Source organism: Bacillus rossius, chromosome 3 (genome assembly GCF_032445375.1).
Source record: "Bacillus rossius redtenbacheri isolate Brsri chromosome 3, Brsri_v3, whole genome shotgun sequence".
Classification (NCBI taxonomy): domain Eukaryota; kingdom Metazoa; phylum Arthropoda; class Insecta; order Phasmatodea; family Bacillidae; genus Bacillus; species Bacillus rossius.
Genome location: NC_086332.1, coordinates 125,940,274 through 125,957,570, shown reverse-complemented (window position 1 = coordinate 125,957,570; position 17,297 = coordinate 125,940,274). Strand labels below are relative to the sequence as shown.

At 37.3% G+C, this 17,297-nt stretch overlaps 1 protein-coding gene across 1 annotated transcript in view; it reads right to left on the bottom strand.

Moving 5' to 3' along the window:
* Positions 1-17,297, bottom strand: part of LOC134531231 (protein glass) — a 663,482-nt gene that overhangs the window by 527,089 nt on the left and 119,096 nt on the right. The window contains exon 2 of the mRNA XM_063366906.1: positions 13,340-13,553. Within this exon, the coding sequence (XP_063222976.1) occupies positions 13,340-13,518 (179 nt within the window). The 5' untranslated portion in view covers positions 13,519-13,553. The remainder of the gene's footprint in view (positions 1-13,339; positions 13,554-17,297) is intronic.

Below are 17,297 nucleotides of genomic sequence, written 5' to 3'. Positions count from 1 at the left end.
AACAATTTAATGAACAAGTCTAGTGATTTAATGGACTACTTTATGGACATAGTGGGTTCATGCATGGAAGTTACAGTAGCACAGAAACTGTTACATGTAGGTATGTAAAATGCTTAAATAACACCATTTTTCCGTGGAAGGGCCCCCGGACCCCCCGCTTTATTGGTGTGGTATGTGCAAAAAAAGAGGGGGGGGGGGGGCCGCATGAATCCATTCATGCCCCGGGTGCCAGAGACTCTAGTTGCAGCCCTGCCTGTGACTTTTTTCTATTTCACAAGGTCAAGTCGGCGCTGAAGTGGACAAGATTTGAAACTGTGGAAGCAGTTAAAGCAAAAGCGACGGAGGTTCTTAACTAGCTGACAGAAGAGGACTTCCAGCACTGCTTTCAACAATGGAAACATCGTATGGAGCGGTGTAGGGATCGAAAAAGGGAGTACTTGGATGGCGATAAAACTTCTGATTTAATTGGTGACGAATAAAAAGTGTTACGACTTCAGTCCGATTATTTAATAGCCATACCTCGTATACTACTCTTAAGGCTAATATTTTTTAATGTTATTGTTTGTTTTCCGTTTTTTCATCGAATCGGTTTCACCCTTTTCTTAGTTTGTCTAGTTTGTCTGTGTTCGAGTTTTGATTTCCTCTCTTGCGATTATTCTAGTCTTCTGCAGTGTTTCCCCTGATCACGATTTTTTTGCTTCCAATTCGAATTTTTATTTTTTGGGTGCTTTCATTTTGATTCAGGTTATGTAGAAAATATATTTTTGCATAGCGATAGTCTTTTTTAGTGTGTGTTGGATTTGTTTACTTTTTTCTTCTTTTGTTTTAAGAAGCCGATCCTGTGTTTGATTTTCACTGCTTCTCGTAATAAGGATTTAAAATTACTATATGTATCCAGCTGTGTTAGTGAGCTAATTTTGTGTTTATGGGTTCCTATTAAAAGTGGATTCCTTTTTTTTTGCTGGGGCTTTACTTTGTGATTGTTAAGTAAAGTTGTATTTTACTGTCTACGGTTCAAGATGGGTATGTGTGTATCTGCAATTTGTATCAAGACTGCTGTTTGGTTTCTCAGTGTGCTTCTGGTTATTCCTGAGAGAACAATAGCTGCATACATTTTTTTCGTAATGAGAAATAAATTTATATTCCGAGTTTCGTTTAGTTTGTGAAATAACTAATGATCTTTTAATAAGATGGAATTTGGATGTAAACATTCATTACTCAGTCGATTACCATCTTTGAGACAGCCAACACACACTATTTTGCAAACTTTCCCTTCTCTTGAGGTCTAGTGAAGTCGTCTTTCTCTTGAGAACGTGAATGAGCATCACGCATCCCACATGAAAGAATGGCTGCTTTTACATAACAACATGTGGCGACATTTGTTGGCTAGTATCAGAACATCTTGCAACAAGTTTCTTGCATCAGATAAATAAATTACCTCTGACGAAATATTAAAATGTGCATAAATAAGAATAATAAAATTGCCAAAATATTTTAGAAAGTGAGAGTGTTCGACCCTGGCTCTATAATTATCTGTTTGTAATATGGAAGAAGATTTTATTGATATATCAAGAGAAGTAATGTCAACATCTCCATATATGTGGCGGTATTGTGGCATTTCGTTCACTAAAAACCAACAATGCACGATGTTATGAGAATGACAATTGTGCAAAGAGCCTTTGCAGAAAATGCTAACATGTGAAAAATGCATGATTTAATTTGGATGAACTCATAAATTTAAAACACACACCAAATTTGCAAAGGTACACTTTTTTCGTTTACTGAGATAAAGACAGTGTTTGAACTGAATGTATGTGGAACTGGTATAAATCATCACACTTAAAAATCTGCATCGTTGCATTGAGAACTAATAAGATTCCAGCATAGAAGAAATTGAAACTAATAATCGTACTACATGAACAAAAATGATAAGTTTCCTAAGATGAGACATGAAAGATTTGATCTTCCTACAGAATTCCCTGATGGATTGTCTGTTATGCAAGTTGAATGATTAAAAAAAAAATACTGGAAATCATGACAGCAAAGGCATTTGTTCAGAAAATGAAAACAATATCCTATAAGTATTTGAATCTTCCAAGACAGAAGATTGTTATGAATCACTAAGTCCAAAACGATGGAAACAATGCATTAAAATAAATTATTATGTTCAAGCATGTTATTATCACTGGAACGATGATGACAGTGACTTCGAAGGTGGTACTTAATCGGGAAAACTTAGAGATCTTAATAATTTTTATTAATAAACATGAAATGAAGATGATAGCAATAGAACATATTGATTACACGACATGGGAAAATACTAACATATTGACGATCGTCTGAGACTGCGGTTGGTTTAGATTAAGATAGTAAACTATTCGCACATCAACTAAATAGCCTCCATACTCAAAGAACTCAGATAAACTGGTAAAATACAACAATGTCATCATTTAACTGCATGTGTATAAAATTAAAATTAAATATTTATATATTTTTGAAATAAAAAAATCTCTTTATTTCTTTAAAAATTATTTCTAACACTTGGGTTCTCGTAGTACAAATTCTAACTTAAAGATGTTAATATCGTCACCAATTACTAACAAAATAAATAACTATAACAAAGTCATTCCAGCAATTCCAGCAATTGGGACAAGTTCGTGCTACATACAATGAGTTGAATTCAAATGAAGATGGTGCCATTGTGGCCAGATGGAGCAGGATCCTATCATATCCTGTGATAGTATCCATTCGATCGTGTCCTCATAGTAGATTGTATCCTACTAATATGATTGTATCTTACCGTATCCTGTTGATCTTATCTTACTTATGGAAACATATCCTACCGTATCCTGTCGATCGCACCTTACTAATGGAATCGTATCCTACCATATCATGTTGATTGTAGCCTACTGATGGATTCATATCCTACCATAACCTGTCGATTGTAAAAACGTACATATCCTACCATATCATGTCCATCGTATCCAAAGATGGGATCGTATACTACTGAATTATGTCAGTCAAATCCTATAGATGGGACCATATACTACTGTATCCTGTCTATCGTATCTTACTAATGGGTTCGTATTCCCTTAATGGCATCGTATCTTTACTGATGGAATGTATCCCACTGTATCCTGTCGATTTTATCTTACTAATTGGATCGTATCTTACTGATAATATCCTACCGATGGAAATATATACTAACGATCGTATCCCACTGATGGGATCATATCCTTCTCATCTTATCCTACTGATGGGTTCGTATCCTACAAATCGTATCAACATGATGGGATCGCACTACCATATCGTATCCCACCAAGTTGAATGATCGTCCAAATGTGGGTCTTTCTTATTGAATGTGCATAGTAAAATCTGTAGTCAAGACTGAATATTTAATGGTTCAAAATCTCTTGGTCCCAAGGTAAGCATAAAATATTTTTCAGGGATTCTTGGTCCTATAGATAGTATGCATAAAATATGCTTAGTTATGTGGCCTATTTCCTTGAAATATATTATATCCATAAAATAGGTCTGAAAGTTTGGAGACTCTTTTCTTGTCTGCTAGAAATATGCCATATTTGTTTGAAATATATACCTAAAAAATATCGACGAAGAAGGCCTCATATTTTGAATTCGCTTGTTACATGTGCCTGACATTGGACATAATTAAGCCTCATGGTTTTCAGATATCTGGTATAAACACCAGATATTGGATATTGTCTAACATCGTGGTTTGGAGACGTCTGGTCTATACGTTTTTCATTGGACATTACCTGTTGAAATATATGTCAAGTATCGAAAAATTACTGTATTGTTGGTATAGTGATATCAAGTTACACATTTATTTAGCTTGGCAGGAGACTTGTTTGCAGTTAGGATTACCTATTATTTAAAAAAAAATATTCGAGAGCATCAATTACTTCATTTGCATCGTCCATAGATCTAACCAATAACTGAAATCAATCGAATCAATAAATTTATTAATATGGATGTTTTGATAATTTTTAGATCTTTTACTAATTTGTAGGCTAATTATAACAGAATTTAAAATGTAAAAACATCATAAATGTCTTACTGGAAGCTGGTAGATAAGGAATTTATGTTATTTTTTAATTATTTGTCACTATATTTTGTTGAATATTTAAAATAAACTTTTTTGCCATTTAGTAAGGATCAAACAGAGGACAGGTATCGATCGAATCATTCAGTATATAATTTCTTATTATTTTGATGACTTGTGTATATCTTCCTTATTTCTATGTTAATAATAACAGATTTTCAAGATGGCGGCCCAGATTGCGAGTGTGACTTCATAATATATTTCTTGCCTTTACAGGTTGTAGATCAGTTGCCTCAGTAGAGGAAGGATCCATTGACATTATTTGCCTTGAACAGATTCGAACCAAGGATTCCGAGCTCCATGAAATAAGTGCGTATTTATAAAAATAATCTCCAAATTATATTTTAATATATTTTTTTATAAATTTAAACTTTTCCCAAGATTTTAGAGGTCAATAATAATTATTTTCAAAATAGATACCACGACAACCGCGAAATTACATTTTAAAACGGCAGAAGAGTGTTATTTAACTTAAATTGTATTAAAAATATATTTAAATTTTTTATAAATTTTAAAATAGTTTCTTATATTCTAGTTCAATAATTACAGATTTTCAAAAATGTGGGTGTAATGAAAAATGCAATGGTGATCTAATAATTCAAAATGGTGGGAGGTTCTAGAATTCATATTGGCAGGAGGTTCTAAAATTCAAAACAACATGAGGTTCTATAACTAAAAATGGCGGTATTCAAGGCTTTCACCAGGGTCAATGATAAGGTCATTTTAAGATGGCCACTATGACATCATTATCCAAAATGGTGACCACAAAAAGTGCGATAGTGATTTAATTCAAGATGGCTGCCGGTGGTGTTTTATCCACAATCCACACTCCCTCTCGTACGCTTGTACCTACTATTATATATAACTGCCATATTACTTACATCTTCATATATATATATATGAATGTTTGATTTTTTGTTCGCTTGTTTTTACCTTATATGTTCCTAAACCATTCATCCAATTAATATTCCACATTTGACCTTTGAAACACAAGGCAGGTTACTGTATAGGTGAGATAACATACAATAGGAGGTGCGCGAGTCGTATCTGATAATATATTATCAGCAAATATTTTACGACATTTCCTCTTTTCTATGGTCCGAATAATAAAGGTGGTGCGCTAGTGGAGGTATTAAGATAATAATAAGTCTATGGTGTCTTTTCTGAATTTGAATTCAACTGCTAAGCAATTTGCTAACAATAAAAATCATAGCTGTTTAAAACCTAATCTGTATATATAATATATACACATATATATGCATTCGAATGTTTTGTGTCCCATACGAGTTCCTATATCATTCATCCGATTCCGATTAAACTTTAGTTCTACCATTATACAATAGGTGGCATGCGAATCATTACAACACATGCAGTTATTTCATACTATCCCGCACATGACAGAATTTAAATGATTCTAATACAAACAGCAACAATTCTCAGAGCTGAATTGAATCAAATACAAACAGCGACATTTCAGGTCGTGTGTGACGTAACAAATAGGTGACGCGTGAGTCGTTTCAAAAATATATTTCATATAGTTTAGCGGCAGTTCGTGGGTTTTCGTTCTATGAGTGCGCATGCATGACAGAACTTAATTTAATTAAACATATATATATACTTGTAGTTGGCACTCAAGTTGTTTTCAGGTGCACCAAAACGACCGAAATGGTATTCTTAATTATATTTACTGGCAGCATATTGATTAAGACAGACAGTTGTCTTAAATTGAATCCTTGTTAATAGTGAGAATTATTAATGTGCTTATCATTAGGAAAATGTAAAAAAAATATTTTGAATAATAATTTTTAAATAATTACATTATTTTTGCATTGACCAATAAACAATTCTGGGACGCGATTCGATCTAATCAATCAATATACGTATGAAACATTTTGATCTGTTTCAGAATTTTGTAAATTTGTTTTGGATTAAATTATGGATTAAAGATGGTGGCCAAGATGATCAACAGGGTGGTGAATACTGCGATAGTTGATGATCTAGTGATTGGCACTACAGCACTCGATTTGGTAATAAATTAACCAATATGGTGACAGTAAATTCTAGCAAAATAATTCAAGATGGGTGCAAAGAGTCATACTGGTTAGCGTAGTATATGCCGTGGAATTAATTGGTCAGTCCCCTGGTAAACATTGTGAAGGAAGTATATACTGAGTTTTTTTACACATGGCACCGGGAATCGAACCCAGTACTTCCTATCTTGATGTCGTAAGTATAATAATTATTTTATGCAATATTTATATTTTTTTCTTCCGATTTTTCATTTTTACTTTAATATTTTGAATTTGCGGGGATCGAACAAAAGATTCCAACATCCATGTCTTATGCTATTTATTTTTATTTTGAAAAAAAAAATGATCGGAGTGTTAAATTTCACTCTGACTAACGTATTTCAGTAGTTATAAAATTCAAGCTCAAGATCAAAACCATCAAAGAGGGCGGCTGTGATTTCACAATCTGAAATAGTGGTCGACAATTCCAATTCACACCAGAACCTTGGTCTCGGGCCTACTGTTATATACTTACTACTCGTATCACTACGTGTAATTGTGAAGCGAGCTCAAAATTCCTCTATACAGGTAAAGATCTTAAGTGATCTCGCATTTTTCTGTGTAAGTTAAACAGCTTACTGTGATAATTTCAGGTATGTGTAAACAAGGCACCTACTAAGAGGCACTGCCAAGTGTGATGGTGGTTGTGGTAGTGGTGACAGTACATCTGTTACATACAAGAGCTGGTTTTGAGGAGAGTCAGAATTATTGGTATAGGTTTTGGACTAATGTGTAGGAGATGATTTTCAAAAATAGCAAATATTCTAAAAGATATGAACAGAAAAGTATGAAATTCCAGATTATGATAACTGCACAAATCTAACAAAAATTATTTGTTAAATACAATTCATGGTTAATCTATATGAATGTTTTAAATAACTTAAAAAATAACATTATAAACGTGAAAATAATAGAGGATAAAGTAGTAATATTGACCCCGCTGATTTTATGGACCCCCACAATTTCTAAGCAGTGTTGTGCTGCACTCTATTTTGCATTGCATTAACTATCTATTTGTGAAGAGCCAACAGAGGTAGATTTCGTAATAGTCCAGTAGTGTCGTATTATATGAACAGCGAGGCAAGCAAAGTTTAGAACGTTTGGAAAATTTTTGCAAGATATGAGTAATGTGATTCTATTTTAAGTTTAACGTGTATACCAATAAATGTTGTTATTTAACCTTAGAGGGCAATATCGAGGATGTAACAGTACATTATTAGAGTTCAATATTACATATTGTGTTTCTGTAAATACTATTGAATTACAAATCAAACATGGCACTATTAAGGACACCTTGTCATGTCTGTAATATGGACCCGGGGTTCATATTACATGCATTTTAGAATGTTCGTTTCTTACAAAAAAAATTTACGAACTATAAATTTTTCTCATTTTTTTAAATGCCCACGATTCCTGCATTATTTATTATTTCCAGAAAATGAAAAGTTTAAAGATATACACCAAAAACAAAATTCATAATGACATTGATTACGAAAGTAACTTCATGACTTTTCATCAGATATGTTATGAATAATGTAGACAAGTAGACAATATCTTTTAACACATGTATAAATATAAATTATAGAAGAGTTGATAATTTTTGTAATGTAACTGCCCTTGTTATGTTAGAGAAAGTTGTTTTATTCATTTTGTTATAAAAACCCTGGAAGCTGCTTTAAGTGGGCGAAATATAATACAGTATACTCAGAGGTACACAAGGGAGAGACATTAAAAAATGAAACTTATTTTCCACAATAGAAAGTAGAAAATGGATTGCATTTGAAGAAATAAATAAAAAGACGAAGAGGTTTCCTTAAAGCATATCTACCCTTTTTATTTTTAGTTATGGTTTTCGTTTTTTTATTTTTATAGTTTCAAAAATTATTACAAGAATTCACAGATCAAAACCAATTGGGGTCCCGACCAACAAATTTTATCAATTACAAACAGATTATAAATTTTACCTGGAATATAAATCTTACATTTTCCTTTGAAATAGTCAAGCTTTCACAAAAACTAACATACATTATTTAAATAGCATATTTTATGATTAAACCTTTGTTAGTCCAACCAGTGCAGGACTATGCATATTCCAATTTAATAATATCTGATCTTTGACTGTTCATTGGCGGTGACTAGAATCGGGAGAGATGCGTAGAATTCATGTCCATGTAAGAAGCCATCATGTAAATTTCGTGATGGGATTGAATCGGAGAAAACCCTGAACTGTTGCACCATGTCTTGGACCCCACTGGAACCAAAAAAACAAGGGATCCAGTGCTCAAGAATAGAAATTAAATAGATAAGCAACAGGAATCGAGAAGACAGGGTAAAAGTTATGTACGGAGTCAACTTTATGCAAAAGATCGAAGAATTTTCCAATTACCATTCTGGGAGTGGAATGATTAAAATCACTCCCTTGGTAGAAGCACTAGCGCTCGCGGTAGTCACGCACGAGTCATGCTACGAGATTACCTAATAATCCGAACAAAAGCAACTATATTTTTAGAAAATAATAAAAAAAAACTTAAGTATCACTCCCGTACTCTAAGTATCACACCCCTTAAGTTAGTCGCGGCGAGAATGCTTACAAATGGAGTCACGGGTGAGAAGCACCGGATATATGCAAACACGGTGACGATATCAATAAATCCATAGTTTGTCATGTAGTTAAAAACTTGTGTTAGGGCCCGGAGGCCCAGGAAGTGGGGGAACTGGCCTCTGATTGGCTGGAGGTTGCGCCGACCAAATAAAATAAAGAAAATAAATTGAGGGGCATCGGAGGTCACTCGCGCTCTGAAAGGCAGCGCACTCTGTCGGGGCACAGGCGAAACAGACTCGGGGTTAGTTCACTAGTCGCGCAATAGGGACTAGCGTAAGCATGGCCCTTATGGGACCAGCTGGTTCGCGCTCTGTTGGGCTAAAAGAGAACTGGAGAGAGATGTGATGGCAGCCGCTAAAGTTCGCGGAACAAAAGTTAAGTGGTTGTAATTTTCGCCCCGAGATGGCGAAGGCAGACCTCTCGTCGGCAAGCGAGAAGACCTTGATTTAGGCTTGCCGGGAGTGGAGGTTAAAGACTCGGTCGGTGCCCTGGCTGAAGTTCGTGTAAAAAAAGAGGGGGGGGGGCTGCTGGCTCGTGAAAATGTGTTAGGGCAAGCGCCTATACATTCCTGACAGCCCTGGAACATTAGAATGGGGCATGACTGGTGCTGCTAACCTAAGCTGAGCTCTGGGAAGAGGGCTGCCCTGGAGGATGCTGAGAAAAGCACCATCGGTCACGAAGTCGGACACTGTTACTTGTCGCGTTCGTGGCCCGAGGGGGGAAGAAAAATAATGGCTAATACTTGCCTGGCAAAATCACACAAGGTTATCGGTTGCAGCACTGGAAGAGCTTAGCAGGACTCTAGAAGGAATGATTTGATAAGGATTAAAAATGAGCTAATAAAGTTTATATTAAGGAATTTAGGTGAAAAAATATATAAGTGCCAATTATTTCAAATTTGCGACACAGTAAGAAGAATAAAAAAAATCTTGAATTAGTATGACTTTTCTTGATTTTAAAATGTTTGATAAACATTTTCTCCCCTTTTTTTGGAACTTTTTATTTGTAGGAATTGTTTAAGATCTCCAATGTTAGTAGTTATATTAAATATGCATAATTTTTTTCTCCCATTTTCCTTAATTTTTTTTACAGATACATTGGACAGTAAATCAAAGGCTCGCCGAAAAATATGGAATGAGACGATGACAGCTGCTGTGAAAATAGTGCGAGAAAAGAAGATGGGAGTAAAAAATGCATCGAAACATTATGGTGTCCCAAAATCACTTTGAGAAGGCTTGCTTCTGAAGTTGTGTGTGATCCCGAAATTATCGTAATGAAAAAATTGAGGAGAAAACAGGTGTTTCCTTTGAATATATGAAAAAGAGCTGTTACAGTATGTAATGAAAATGAATCCATATTATTTGGTCTTACAAGACAGGATGTGAGAAGCATGGCCTTCCAATTGGCTGTACGCAACAATATACAGCATTCCTTTCATGATGAACATGCAGGAAGAGCATGGCTTGATCATTTACGTCATATGCACAAGGAAATTTGTCTCTAAGGAAAACCACTAACACATCATATACTTGAGCAAAAGGTTTTACTCAAGAGAAAGTATCTTCAATCTTTGACTTGCTTGAAGACATTTACAAACAACACAATTTGACAGCTGAAAGAGTGTGGTATGTGGATGATACTGGATTCAGTGTCGTGCAAAGCAAAACTCATAAAGTCATTGGGTCGAAAAAAACGACAGATTGGCGCACTCAGTGCTGCTGAGCATGGTTCAATTGTTACTGTGATATTCTCCATGAGTGCGGGTGTATCCTTGGTTCCACCAATGCTAATTTTTCCTTGGAAGAACATAAGCGATGTGCTGATGAGGGGTGGTCCACCTGGTGCAATAGCAAGAGCTCACCCTTAAGGATGGATTCAGGGAAACCTGTTCACTCAATGGCTTCATCACTTCATTGACAAAACGAAACCCACAAAAGGAAAACCAGTTCTCCAAATCTTGGACGGGCATTACTCACACACATAACACCTGGACGTAACCATTTTAGCACGGGACAATCATGTTCTGATCCTATATTTGCCAGCCCATACTACGCAAAAACTTCAATCTCCAGATAGGGCATTCATGGGGCCATTAAAAATGTAATATGATCAGGTCATACCACAAGAGCTCTTCCGTGGGGAGAAACATCTGGGACCATTTGACATTGCAGGTCTGTTCGGAAAGGCCTACCTAGAATGCACAAGGAGATCTATTGCAGTGAACGGATTCCGAGTGATTGGTATCTGGCAATGTAACCACAATATTTTGTTCAAAAATCCACCATCCTGAATCTACATACCTATGAAGTCTTCACCGACTGGAACGACCACTGCCAATAGCCCTACTTCTCAAGTTGGCTACAAGCTCTCTCTTATTTCACCTAAGGATATTCAGCCTCTTCCTCGACCTAAACATAAATCAAAATGTGGAAGGAAACTATCATCCTGGGTCCCAATACAAAACTGCTTTACAGATGGCAATTAAAAAAAAGAATCAAAAGAGTTGAAAAAAAGAACAGGTCGAGGAAGATGTGTAGGTGTCTCTCTACGTCAACATACAACACCTGGGCTGACTCAGACTCAACAATCTACATCTGGTCTTACCTTTCAGCGCACAAGAAATCTAAGACGACAGAATAAAAGGAGACTGGCATTTGAAGGATGAAGTTTTAAAAGTGACTCTTATGCATCGTGTGCTTTAGATGATGCTATGACAGAGTCACCCTTTGAACTTCCAGTGGGAGGAAAGGCTCCGGATATAGAAGATGCTCTCTGCATGTTTTGTGAAGGGGCATTCACTGATAACTGCAGGGGAGAATTGTGGGTAAGGTGCGAGTTGTGCAACCAATGGGCACACAGTGAATGTGCTGGGGCTGAAAAGGACAGTTCCTATATGTGTGACTTTTTTCGCTAAACATTTATTTAAGTGGAATTTGTATTTTGGATCTAGGTATTTTGTGATTTATTTACCTTAACATGACTACTGTGCAATAGATTTGAATTTCCATGGTCTGTTTTATCTTATTAAAATCTTATGTAGACTTTTAAGGGTCCATATTACCAGTATGTATGGGTCAGTAGGTATTTTCGTACTTTGCGAAACAACTCATGTCAGACTATTTGTGTGTTCAATTAAATTTCAGTAAATGCAAGAAATATGTGTATGATAAGTTAGTGAAGTTATCCACGCATCAAATAATTTATCGAAGCCGTAAAGTGACAAGAAACTTTCAAATAACAAAATGGGGGTTAGTATTAACACCCTTTCCTCTACATAAAATTACAGACAGTTATATATTAATTAAAAGTAATTATATAAAAATAGATTTCAAAACAAAACTCAAAAAAAATGACATAGAAGTAAATATAAATTATTTACACAACTAATTTAGTTAAAGTATTGCTAGATAAATTATTTCCAACATGCTTACAAAATGATAACAAGAACGAAACTAGTTAGAAATATTAAGCTAATTGTGTCATTACGCTACTGCAGACTGTTCTAACGAGTGTCAGAGTTGAAAGGAGTGACCATGTACTTACATGCAAGACACGAGGCAGGGGCTGAAGGGAAGCAGTGACGGAAGAGGGTCCAGGTCGAGAGCGGGCAGAGAGAAGGAACCAATGTCTCCGTCCCAGTAGCCAGACATGTTGTTAGTGAATACCGCTTTAAGGAGCATCAGTTGTGACGGTAGTGACATTGTACTTACTTGCAAGACGCGGGGCAGGGGCTGAAGGGAAGCAGTGACGGAAGAGGGTCCAGGTCGAGAGCGGGCAGAGAGAAGGAACCAATGTCTCCGTCCCAGTAGCCAGACATGTTGTTAGTGAATACCGCTTTAAGGAGCATCAGTTGTGACGGTAGTGACATTGTACTTACTTGCAAGACGCGGGGCAGGGGCTGAAGGGAAGCAGTGACGGAAGAGGGTCCAGGTCGAGAGCGGGCAGAGAGAAGGAACCAATGTCTCCGTCCCAGTAGCCAGACATGTTGTTAGTGAATACCGCTTTAAGGAGCATCAGTTGTGACGGTAGTGACATTGTACTTACTTGCAAGACGCGGGGCAGGGGCTGAAGGGAAGCAGTGACGGAAGAGGGTCCAGGTCGAGAGCGGGCAGAGAGAAGGAACCAATGTCTCCGTCCCAGTAGCCAGACATGTTGTTAGTGAATACCGCTTTAAGGAGCATCAGTTGTGACGGTAGTGACATTGTACTTACTTGCAAGACGCGGGGCAGGGGCTGAAGGGAAGCAGTGACGGAAGAGGGTCCAGGTCGAGAGCGGGCAGAGAGAAGGAACCAATGTCTCCGTCCCAGTAGCCAGACATGTTGTTAGTGAATACCGCTTTAAGGAGCATCAGTTGTGACGGTAGTGACATTGTACTTACTTGCAAGACGCGGGGCAGGGGCTGAAGGGAATCAGTGACGGAAGACGGTCCAGGTCGAGAGCGGGCAGAGAGAAGGAACCAATGTCTCCGTCCCAGTAGCCAGACATGTTGTTAGTGAATACCGCTTTAAGGAGCATCAGTTGTGACGGTAGTGACATTGTACTTACTTGCAAGACGCGGGGCAGGGGCTGAAGGGAAACAGCGACGGAAGAGGGTCCAGGTCGAGAGCGGGCAGAGAGAAGGACCCCATGTCTCCGTCCCAGTAGCCAGCCGCGGTCCCACTGCAGACTGGAGGTGGTGGTTGCAGCTCATACAGGGAGGGGTTGTTGGGGACATAGCAGTCCATGGCGCAGCTTAGTTCGCGTTGCCTCGCTGCTACCCCTGCACACAGGCACCTCCTTCTCATCGATCTGTCCGCCCCTACTCAAATAGACGCCATACTGGCTTTCACAAAAAACACTTGATATCACAAATTACAATTTTACATTTGAACTATAATTTTTAAAGTATACATCTTCAGTTTTCTCGTATTGCTAAACTTCTATAGATACATTGTGTGGTTAAATTATAGTTTTGTATTCTGTGTTTAAATATAAAATAGAGGTTTGACAGAAGAATATTTATTTTACAATATCTATTTATGTTTTATTTGAATTTAGAGGTTGATATATTTCTCAAAATTGAGATAATGGGTTTAGATGTAAATTTAGTTTTAAATCACTCAGTAGATCACTTAATATATTTAAATAGCTATTTTGCTAAAATTTTATGAAAATTAATTTCAGTTTTATTTGAGAAATAAGCGAGTATAGTATAAATTTAAATTAAAGAAAATGCTTACTAGGTGGTCGAAATAATTACGCATGGAGTCATTAATTTGAAGTAGAATAAATGTGTGATATCTCAAACGCGTTTTGTAGAGTTTAAAATCATAACTATTGAGTCTAGAATAGAGTAGGTGTTGTATATTAAATAACAAATAATATGTTGGTTTAAGATAAATTAAAATTTTATGATATAATAAATGGTAATTCTAAGAAGAACAAAAAACATAAGTATGAAGTTGAAATAACTTTTAGTAAATAAATGAGACTTAAAGAAGTTAAACATTTTAAGGCTAGAAAATAATTAACAGAATTTGTTATAAGTATTGTTGTCCCTGGCTTACAACCAGTGATAATGTAGATGTAAGTTCTATGCATCCTTTTGACATGCATGTCTTAAACTTTATGTTATACTATGAAATAAAATAAAATAAATAGTTGTTTTAGGAAACAAACTTCATATATTTAACAGTTATTGACATTGTAACGGTCACATGGCAAGATAATTAAAAATATTTTGTGTTCTCGGAAAGGATAAATGCATGAAAATACATCTAAACACAAAACAATATTTGAAATTATTCGGGCCTACAAATATTACTCACTCATATTTTAAAGAAAAAGCTTGCCATTCTTAAATTTAGATCCTTCTCAACTGATCAAATCACCAACCCCCAATTTTTATTTTATTTTAATGTATTACATTTATACTATCAATGGATAATATATAAGTATATATCTAACAAGTTAAAATTCAATTTAATAAAGATGTTACATTATGATATAACTAAAAAAGAAATATAGATGACATTGAATAGTTTTTAAAAGAAGTACTATGTAACACTTGTAACATGCGGCTAGCTCAAAGTGACATTTCGTCTAAAGAACAAATATAGATTGGCCATGGAAGCGCCAGGCAGAAAACAGTACTTAACATATTACCCATTACCTATGTGCGGGGCACAGCGCACGCACAACCAAAGTTATGATTAACCTCCTTAAAACTTGGGAAGGTTATGTGGATCGTGATCACAGGGTAAGAAAATAATAAGATCTGGTTTGGTTTATATAGGCATTTACTAAATCTTACTTAATGATTTTGTTGCTGTTGTTTTGTCTTTACAATCGTTATCCAACTGAAGATGACCCATGGCATTACAGCCGAAACAAAATACCAAGAAAATTGTAGACCTTATTTTCTATAGGCATAATTAATACATTAAATCTTGTTAGACAAAAACCAAATGGGGAGGCTCCGGGGCGAGATATTATGCATAAGTAACAATGGCTATACTTGACTGAATCATAGGTCATTTGGTCTCTTAACTTTACAGGCCATTGAATATTGAGCGAGCAGGCTCTTCATAAAACAAATTATAAATAATTACATTTACTCGTTAAATAAATAAAAAGTGAAACTTGTTGTTTAGAATTATAAATTATTTTGTGGTTTTTCCACTCAGGGGAAAAGATGTTGAAAGATGGAACTCTTGAGAAACTGTCCGATTGCAGGAGGCGATGAATTTCGGTGAACTAACTCATGAACTGCGCATTCGGGAGTTGAATTTGGAGCAGATATTCTCTCGCCCTAATTCTTGAGCCCTGTCTGTAACCAGTATTCCTATTAAATTAGGTTGGTTAACAGGCGGCTGATGTTTGGCGAAGTTAAGCCCAGGTGAAAAGCAAAAGGCAAAGTGTGTGTGGGGCGACGAAATAACTTACCTAAGCTGCGGGGTGGAGTAGATCAGGTCGGTCCCTGGAGATGGCCAGGTGATGCGCGACGCGGAAGATTGCTGTCGCCATGAAGAAAAATAAGTTAGACAAAAAACTATTTCAAAAACAAAACTATTTCGGGCAGCTAAAAAAAAAATTAAAAATTTAAAGCTAAGGCACATGGCCTTGTCGATAACCGACTACATGCTTTAGAGAAAGCCGTTCACGACTTTTCAGAAGCGCGTTGTCTCGGGCTGCGAGGAGAGATGTGCCCTTACCGCGTGCTGCCCATCGAATCGTCAAAAATGGCGCTTTCTCGCCTAATTAAAACTGCTTTTGGTCGCCTGTCCAGGGGAAGGGCTTCGGAAAACCCGAAAAGAACCCAAATGGTTCCTATTGGAGTAGCCGCACTCTAGCGCGTCCTGGTGAGTGCGCACGGAACTACAAGCCCTTGGATGCAAGTCGATCCTTAAGGCCTGGCTTGGATAGGAGGGGACTATGCTGTCCTCTGGCGGAGAGGCGAGGGAGCATGCCCGGTAGTTGGCGAAACTCCCGCGAGATGTCGTGAGGAGGCAGTACAGCGGCCATCTGGGGCGCGAGGGGCTGTGGCCTTCATCCCGGGCGTTGGCGCGGCTGATGGGTTATGACCTCCGTGGACCAGACGAAAAAAAGGGGGGGTATGACCGGTGACTGACCCGGCCTGGGAACAGGCTGGTCCGACATGGCGATACGTGTTGTTGGGCTGATGAACGGAACACCGTTTCGTGAGAGGGACAGCTAGCTTCAGCACAGCTCCGAGAAGAGGAGTTAGCATCTTTGGGGACAGAGAATAGCTTTTCTAGTCACGCTACCGTCTAGGGGGAACAGCTCCACGCGTGACGCCTAGCAGGGTCCAGACGAGACGATCGCTGGCCCAGCATGTCGCCAGCAAACCTCAGTCTAAATCGCTGGGAACGGCGTTGGGAGCACTAGACTTCTAAACAAACTAACCTGTCGGTACACTCGACTGAACAAATCTCGATGAGGAATAAAGCAGTGGGACATCATATGGAAAATAAAATAAAAATTTAAAATTTCGTAAAATTAAGTAAATCGTACTTTTGTGCCTGAAAGTAGCACTGAAACGGCACATACTCCCCCCCTGAAAGACGGAGTCAGGGTGGCCAACTTGAGCCACCAAAAACTTAAGTGACTTACCCTGTACCAGGATCTACTGTGGTAAATTACTTTCAACCGATAAAAATTCTTACACGTTTAAATAAGAGCTAAAACTTACAGATAAGTTATTGACTAAGTGGCGCCACTTAAAACTAGACATCTTAATATAATACTTCTCATCTTAAAAATCTTATGAACGAATGATATGTTGTTTTTTTTTACTTATAATTAGGACCTAGGAATTTTTCTTGAAATATCAACACTGTGTGTTGAGTATGGCATGCCGGAGAATTAGCGCTGTCCTTGTGTAAGGAAAGTAGTGAATAATGCCCCTACTTCATGTCAGGGTGCACCTTCTTCACTTGGGAGATGTGGGCGCGCGCGCGAAATTCGCCAGAACTCGGGTCGGCTAGAGCGAGGAGCGTGAGGA